The following is an 8,466-nucleotide window of genomic DNA, read 5'->3' as shown; positions in this document are numbered from 1 at the left end:
ACCCCTCTGCCCGCAGGCGCCGGAGCCGGTGCTGCAACCGCGCTGCCCCTCGCCCCTCCGGCCGGTGGCCGGTGCCGAGCGTACCTCGGAGCGGGAGACGCAGACGGCCGAGCTGTCCCTGACGGTGGTGGCGGCCGTGCAGGCGGTGGAGAGGAAGGTGGACTCTCATTCCACCCGCCTGCTTGACCTGGAGGGTCGGACGGGGATGGCGGAGAAGAAGCTGATCGACTGCGAGAAGACGGCGACGGAGCTGGGGAACCAGCTGGAGAGCAAGTGCGCGGCGCTGGGCACCCTCATCCAGGAGTACGGGCTGCTCCAGCGGCGCCTGGAGAACATGGAGAACCTGCTGAAGAACAGGAATTTCTGGATCCTGCGGCTGCCCCCGGGCAGGAAGGGGGAAGTCCCCAAGGTAACGGTGTCTTGGGGTGCAGGAGTCCGGATCTGCACCCGAAAAGCTCCCAAAACGCTCATGGAGGGCAGGATGGGGGGGGGAGATGCAGCGGGTGAGCGGGCAGAGCCCCGGCGCAGGTGAGTGGCTCCCCGTCGGGACCTGGAGGCAGCGGAGCTGCCCCTCGCAGCTTCCCGGCATCTCCCCGGCTGGGACCCCCGTGTGGTGGGAGATGGGCCCGAGGGGAACATCCCTCCGTGCTCAGGCCAGAGGTTTCGGTTCTTCTTCACTGCGCTGCGCAGCCCGGGAGCGATTGACTTTTTTTTTTTTTTTTTTTTTTTTTTTTTTTTGAGAGAGAGAAACCCTGCAGATTTGGTGGTTCTGTTTTTTTTAACCACCATTTCTTTTACAACCCTGGCGCTGTGGTGGGGGTCTCCCGGGCTGGGGAAGGAGCTGCTGCTGTGGGGAAGGGGGGAACCTCTGGGATTCGGGGGAAGGCGGACGAGCTTCTCGCGCTCACAGTTGGGCTTTGCCGAGCATCAGAAGGAGCCCACCGTCAACATTAAGTTCCTAACTTCCATTTCATGACCCTCTCGCTAAAGGAAAGTTTGCAGATGGGACCATGTGGGACATCGCAAAGTGAACATCGCCGGAGAGAGCGGAGGGGGTCTGGAAAAAGGGGGTTCAGGCCCCAACACCCCATTAGTGCAGTCAAGGAGCAGAAGCCGAGCACTGCGTTTCCGTCTGAAGAGCTCCATCCAAACGCAGCACAGCTTGCGCATCCTGAATTTATCCTTAGAAATTATTACTCGGCAAACAGGCTTGAAAGCTGCAGTCTGCTCCCAGCCAATTTGCACACAATAACTAATGATAACTGGGAGCCCTTCAGGCCCGGGTAGAGTTTTCCCTCGAGTTCTGGGGTAATTGAATCTGGGGTTTTACGTCAGCTCATCAATGGAGATGAGGTCCAGCCCCAGTGCCCGATTTTTATCTCCTTTATGTTCCCTCCAGGCGGGTGCAAGCCTGGTCACCTCTGGAGAGTTGTCCCTGCCAGTGCAGGGACTGAGAGGAGGAGGTCGGTGTCGTTTGGGGAAATCACAGTCTGAGTTCACCACTGGCAACTGGCCGTTTGGCCGAGACCTTTAATCTCCTAGAAATGCTCGTCCAGGAGTTGTTCTAAATATAAAAACCAACTTGTTGATGGCCATGAAGTAGCCGAAGCCTGGCCGTGTCCGAGCAGGAGCAAGCTGCTTGCGCTGCCAGCCGGAGATAACACGCTGGGCTCTCGGGGAGCGAGACAGCCGCTTGAACCTGTGCTGCTTGTGATTGCAGGTGCCGGTGACGTTTGATGACGTGTCCGTCTATTTCAATGACAAGGAATGGGAGAAGCTGGAGGAGTGGCAGAAGGAGCTGTACAAGAACGTGATGAAGGGGAACTATGAGTCGCTGATCTCCCTGGGTAAATACGGGGTGTCCTCACCCTGGTGAAGGCAGGTTCTCTGGGGCTCCTGGCTGCGCACAGGCTTGGGCACCTTCCGACTCCTCCTTGGGGATCCCCTCGGATCCCCTTGAGACCCAAATGTCCCATTTTAAAAGGAGACTTGAAACCACAGGAGGATGTTTCTAGTCCAGGTCGGGGCATCCCTCTGGCAGTGCCTGGGTTCATTCCCAGCTCGGGCTGAGATGCTGTCCCGGCTGAGTGGGGGACGCCCGCGGGCAGGTGGGCTGGAGACCTCCCGGGGCCCCGTCCAGCCAGAGTTACTTGGTGGAAAAACCAGCACCTTCCCCGTGGGTTTTGGAAGGGCTTCTCTTCATCTTCTGGATCTGCGGCGGGTACCAGCCCACGGGCCCCTTTAGAGGAAGCTTTTGCGGGGGGGAAAACTGATGCGGTCTTAGCTATGCTCCTTTGGGGCATTTCCTACTGAAGCTGCAGGAGAAATCCCGGCTCTGCTGGGGCCAGAGGTGAAATGCTTTTGGTTTCCGGAGAGCCAGGCATTTGCCTGAGAAGTTCTAAGACCCCTCCAGAAAAACACACAGGTCGAGTTTCTTCTCAAAGTTGGTTCCTCTGTGTATGGCACCTCAGCTCCTGTCTCCCTGAATCCCTTCTGCCCATCCGGGGAGGCCAGCCAGCCTGCAGCACTGTGCTTTTCTGCCTGCAGACCCTTTGTGGATGTTCCCAAGTGTCTTCATGTGTCCCCCTGGGTGCTGGGGAGAGGTGGAAGTCGATACCAGGATTCCCTGTGCAGTAATCCCTCTCTCCATCCCTCTGTCTCTCAACAGACTATGCAATTTCCAAACCTGGTGTTTTGTCTCAGATCGAGCAAGGAGAGGAATCGCGGGTCAGGAACGAGCAGGACTTGGAGGAGAGCGAGATCATTACCGATGCCACCGCAGGTGAGACGGCAGCTTAGCGCAAGGGGAGCCGTAGGTTGTGTTCAGAGGAGCTGCTCCCCCCCCGAGGCTAAGTGTTGCTGAGAGCTGTGCCTGAGGAGGTTATCAGGAGGAGCCTTGCATACGAGCGGGAAAGGTTTGGCTAATTAGAGATTTGATGTCCAGGTACAGCTTGACATATAAACCAGGGCAAGTGGAGCCCGGAGAGTTGGGCACTAGGAGCCATCAGCAAGGGAAGGATCTGCAACTGGCCCAGGTCCTCGAGGAGCCGGTGTGCCCAGCAAGAAAGGAGAATCGGGTCCCGTTGGGAAAATCCATCCACCCAAAAAATCCTCTCCACCCTCTCTGATTGTGTGGATGGTGCCTGGGTTTATCCTTGGAGCATCATCCCTCCGGGGCAGGGAAGCCTGGGATCCGCGCAGGGATCTGGCGTGCTGAGGGGCTTCTCCAAGGGCAGGGCTGGGAGTGAGGCACCAGGGACCTCGAGTCCTGGAGCGACTTCTGCTCTGAGATAAGGGGAGCTGATAAGGAGATAAGGAGGTGTCCTAGAAGAGACGGTGTCAGCTTTGCTGCTGGTCTCTGGCCCTGGGCCCCGGACACGGGGTCGCTCCGACCCCCTGCCTGTGCTCTTGGTCATGAGGCTCTTGAAGTTAAATTGAGGCCAATGGGAAGAGAAAAATCATCTTCTGCCCACAGGGAGCTGCCGGGCCAGCGCTGCTGCTGGGGGATGTGGGGTGGCAGAGGGGTGCTGAGCTGCAGGCACCGAGTCCTCGGGCCGGGCAGAGCGAGTCCCCTGTGCCTGCGGAGGATCCCAGGCGAGAGGCAGGAGCGTGGCAGGGATGGCTGAAGGGCAGGGGCTGAAGGGAGAGCAGAAGTGGCCGAGCAAATGAAACCCCTCTGCAGGATCAGCAGCCAGAGCCAGCCCGCGGGGAGCCGGCGGGGATTGTCGCGAGCGGTTTCTTCGTCCTGGCTCCTGGGAATGATGGCGGGTGGGAATCTCTCTTTGCTGCAGCTGGCATAAGGGTTGTGATCAAAACGGAGGAGCTCCTTCCTGAAGACAGCCCCGAAAACCCTGAGCTGCACGGGATGTCAGGGCAGTCGGAGGGGAGCTTCCAGAGTCCGGACGAGGAGGCAGCCTGCGAGAGCCCTTACGGCTCCGTCTCCCCTCCGAGGGACCTCCCGGGAACCAGCCTGGGTGACTCGTCCGAATATGTAGCTGACTTCAACGAGATCCAGAGAGTCATCGTTCACCACGGGAGCTGCACAGGTGAGACGCTCGGCACGTGGCTCCACAGCACGTGGCATGTCGTGGGGACAGGAGGCCCAGGAGGGGCTGTGGTGGGTGAGGCAAAGGTGGGGAACAGGTTGGACCAAAAAGAAGGGTTAAATCCCCCCCGAATTGGCACCAGAAGGCAAGTTTCTGGCTGCTGCAACCTCAAGAGCAGCTGCGGTCAGACCTCAGGCTGGGAGGAGGAGGCAGCACAGACGCGGTGGACGTCAGAGTGTGCTCTCTGAGGGTACCTGACCTGCTCCAGAGCGGAGCGAGCAGTGGCTCAGTCCTCTGCGGGTGGGAAAAGCCCTTGTTACACACAGAGACCAAGGGAAGACATGTCTCGGGCAGCGTTTTATGAGAGCCCCAGTGAGCCCTTGCTGCCAAAATCCTGCCGTTGCAAGAGGGCAGGACATCAGTTGAGGACTCCTGCCCTGGTGTTTGTCGTGCGGAGGAATGGTGTAAGCCGCTCAGATGCTTACGCACCAGAGACTGCTGGAGGAACGTGTGGGGTCCAGCACATCGACCAGCGCAGGGGTCCCTTAGGGCAGGTCTGGAGGACGAGGAGGAGGGTGGCCGGAGGTCTGTGGTGTGCGAGCTGCCAGGAGGGAAGGGGAAGGGTGAGGTTATTTAGTGATGAGATGAGAAGATGGCAGTGGGCACTTGAAGTGTAGACGTCTGCCAGTCAGGTGGCGGATACGGGCCAGGTCCTACAGGTGTGCTTAGAGGGTGGAGATGGGAAAGCAGGGAGATGGGCTGTTGGGAACGGCAGGTTCCCTGCCTTCTGACAGCTTCGCGATGGTGTAACACAAACCAAGAAAGATAAGAGTTGGGCTCTTGAGGTCCTCCTCAACTCCCGTCTCGTGGATCCTGTGGTCTCCTCATAGTTTTCTAAAGGAAACCAGCCAAGCCACCAATGGGGCTGGAGCCGATCCTCGTCTGAGAGCCGGCACCTCTGCCAACGCGCCGGGCCCCGGCTGGTGGGGCTGAGTGGGAGCTGCAGCAACGCTCTGAGCAGGGTGCGGGTGCCGGTGGCCAGTGCTCGAGCAGCGGTAGCCCCCATGTCCGTACAGGGGAATCTCCTTGCTGCGAGGAGGTGGGAAGGAGGACCTGGGAATGCGGGTTTTCCCCACTGACCCCTCCATCGGAGGGGAGAGGGCCGCGGCTTTGATACATCCCCCCTCCCATCGGCTGCCCCTTCTTGGGAAAGCGTGGCTGCTCTTCCTAGAAAAGTACATACGCCTGGCTCAAAGTCCAGCGTGAGGTGACGTGCGAGGGATCCAATGTGGGCCTTTCCTCGGGGCGCGCTGGCTGCGCGTCCTGCTGCGCACATTCCTGGTAGGGCCAGTCTCGCCAAACGAAAACACCAGGTCACCTCCGGCGTCGGTGGTACAAGGAGGGGGGAGCCTGATGTGCGGCCATCCATCCCACCGCTCTTTGCCTCTGGGAAGGAGAGGGGTCTTTCCCTGTGCCCCGTCGTGGCGAGGCTGAAGAGAAGAGACGGTCCCAGGCTGGGCACGTCGTCTCGGGAGCGGAGCTGGAGGCCGGCAGCCCTCTGCTGTGTTTCCGTCAAGCAGTGCCATGCCAGGTGTAGGAAGTGTTGCTGTAGCCCAGCGAAACGGCAGCAGATGGAGCTGCTCTGAAATCGTTCGGCTGCCTGAGTTCTCGCAAATCGATGGCACTTCTATCCCCTGTCTCGTAGCATCGTGAATTGCAAAACCTTTTGACGGGGCAGGCCTCGCCGCACCCTCCGAAGGAAGGAGCCTGTCCAGGAGGCGGTTTGTCTGTCCTCCACGTCGGGGGCTGCACCGGCTCGCCTTGCCACCGTGAGAGGACGTGCCCCGTCCCAAGGTGCAGGGCTCCGGGCCGCAGTTGGCTCGCGTCCAGGTGGTCGGGCAGAGCAGGCAGGCAGGTGCAAACAGCCGCAGAAGCCCAGGCAGATGTTTCTGTAGCAACCCCCAGGTGTATAAAAGGCCACCCCGTCCCACCCGATGACCCTAACGCTGTTCCCATTTTCCCTCTCAGAGGACGGGATCGTGATCAAGACGGAGGAGGAGGAGGAGGAGGACGACCCCGACACCCTGGAGCCGTGCGCCATGTTCTCGGGCAGGACCGAGCCGCCGGCGTTCCCCAGCCACGAGGCCGGGCTGGGCTGCGAGGCGCAGTGCAGCTCCAAAACGCAGCCCAGGAGCCTGGCGGCCGCCCGCGTGGGGAAGCCCCCCGCCTGCGAGAGGGACTCCGGGGAGATGAAGCCGGCTATCGCCCAGCAGCGGAACCGGACGAGGGAGAGACCCTACATCTGCCCCGAGTGCGGGAAGAGCTTCATGCTCAAGATCAACTTCATGATCCACCAGCGCAACCACCTCAAGGAAGGGCCCTACGAGTGCCACGACTGCGACCTCAGCTTCCGCAACAAGCAGCAATTCCTGCTGCACCAGCGCAGCCACACGCGCCGGGGCGTGGGGGTCCCCCGGCGCCCCGAGCACGGCCTCAAGCCCCAGCCGCGGCCCCCGCCTCCGGGGAAGCCCTACAAGTGCTCCGAGTGCGAGAGCAGCTTCAGCCACAAGTCGAGCCTCAGCAAACACCAGATCACCCACGTCGGGGAGCGGCCCTTCACCTGCGGCGAGTGCCGGCGGAGCTTCCGCTTGCAGATCAGCCTCATCATGCACCAGAGGATCCACGCCGGCAAGAGCGAGATGGCTTTCCTCTGCCCCCAGTGCGGGAAGAACTTCACCCGGCCCTCCCACCTCCTGCGGCACCAGCGGACTCACACCGGCGAGCGGCCCTACCAGTGCAGCCAGTGCGAGAAGACCTTCAGCGAGAAGTCCAAGCTCACCAACCATTACCGCATCCACACCCGGGAGCGCCCGCACGCCTGCGCCGTCTGCGGGAAGGGTTTCATCCGCAAGCACCATCTCCTGGAGCACCAACGCATCCACACGGGCGAGCGGCCCTACCACTGCACCGAGTGCGGCAAGAACTTCACCCAGAAGCATCACCTCCTGGAGCACCAGCGGGCGCACACCGGCGAGCGGCCCTACCCCTGCACCGAGTGCACCAAGTGCTTCCGCTACAAGCAGTCCCTCAAGTACCACCTGAGGACGCACATGGGAGAGTGAGGGGCTGCCGACGGCTTCCTCTCCCTCCCCTCTCTCCCTCCGGCCCTCCTCCTCCTCCTCCGCTCATCTCTCCCACCCTCCCTCTGTCTCCGTCCCTCCCACCCCCACCCCCGGCTCAGGGCATGGACATCAAGGAAGCTTTGTGTGGTAGCGCCGCTGGTCTGGTGGAGACGGCTAGGCTGATTGGAAATAAATTAATTAATTAAAGCAAGCAACGCGCGGCAAAATTAAAAGATTATATATATATAAAATTAACAGAAGCAGCTGATTTAGGGGAAATCCTCACCATCAGAGAAAAGCAAACAAACCAACGACAAAAGAAACCTGTACAGGGTGTTTTGCCGGAGTAGGACTCTTAACTGCTTTTTAAATCTACTGTTTGGTTTTTTTAATAAATGTGGAGGAACTTTTTATTTGATAAGCAAACTTAGGATCACCAAGATTTTTTTTTTTTTTTTTTTTTTTTTTTTTTTTTTTTTTTTTAAAATGCTCTGTAGGCTGATTCTGGCACAGTCACTTTTGTCCAGGAGCTCTGCAGAGGCGCTGCCTCGTCCCAGCTTTCCAGGCTGGACGCGACAGCCGCTCGGCAGCGTGTGGCGACAAGGAGCTCCCGGCCAGGGGGAGGTGAGTAATAAATAGATCCAGATGACGAGGAAGTTCTCCGTGTGTCTAGATTTGAAGCGCTGATAGGTGCCTGCCCGGCTCTCGGGGCTGTGATGCACTCCTGAATTATACAATAGAATAAAATACTAGTTGCAGTAAAAGAACCTTTTTCTGGTAGGACCCCATCAGCAAGGCTCCTCCAAACACTCATTTCTAGCACTTAATCCTTCCGCAGCAGCAGACACCTCTCCGGCGAGCGGTGACCCCAGGTGCCCGGCCCTCCCGCCGCCACGAGAGCTGCACCGAAGGCATCGCCGGCCAGCGCGAGACGCGGGAGCGGTTTGTAGATGAGGGTCTTGCCGCGGGGTGCCGTGGGGTCACCATGTACCTGTGCACAAGACCTTGACCTGTTTAATTGCTCTTCTGCTCTCCTGGAAACGCGCTGCGGCGAGTGGGCCGCCCTTGCCCTTGCCGGTGGCATTGACCACACGCTCCCCAGCGGCGGGAGCAGCAGGACTCCTGCCCCAGACAGAGGAGCGGGTCCTGGGCTGGCTTCCAAGAAAAGCCCCGGCCATCTCGGGGCTGCCTGCGGGAGACCTCCCGGCTCCCAGGCACCCGGTGCCGGGGTCCCTCGCCACGTGGCCATGGCTGTAGTCGCGGCGGGTGGGACACAGGCCAGTCTCCTCCTGTTGGTT

General features: G+C 59.9%; 1 protein-coding gene across 1 annotated transcript in view; it reads left to right on the top strand.

The window, feature by feature from the left end:
- Positions 1-7,235, top strand: part of ZNF777 (zinc finger protein 777) — a 19,608-nt gene extending 12,373 nt beyond the window's left edge. The window contains exons 7-11 of the mRNA XM_010563438.1: positions 17-409; positions 1,721-1,847; positions 2,669-2,782; positions 3,792-4,046; positions 6,075-7,235. Coding sequence (XP_010561740.1) covers positions 17-409; positions 1,721-1,847; positions 2,669-2,782; positions 3,792-4,046; positions 6,075-7,168 — 1,983 coding nt within the window. The 3' untranslated portion in view covers positions 7,169-7,235. The remainder of the gene's footprint in view (positions 1-16; positions 410-1,720; positions 1,848-2,668; positions 2,783-3,791; positions 4,047-6,074) is intronic.
- The last annotated feature ends 1,231 nt before the right edge of the window (positions 7,236-8,466 follow it).

This window comes from Haliaeetus leucocephalus, unplaced genomic scaffold, assembly GCF_000737465.1.
Source record: "Haliaeetus leucocephalus isolate CR32 unplaced genomic scaffold, Haliaeetus_leucocephalus-4.0 Scaffold0, whole genome shotgun sequence".
In the NCBI taxonomy this organism is placed as follows: Eukaryota; Metazoa; Chordata; class Aves; order Accipitriformes; family Accipitridae; genus Haliaeetus; species Haliaeetus leucocephalus.
This window is presented reverse-complemented; position numbering and strand designations above follow the sequence as displayed.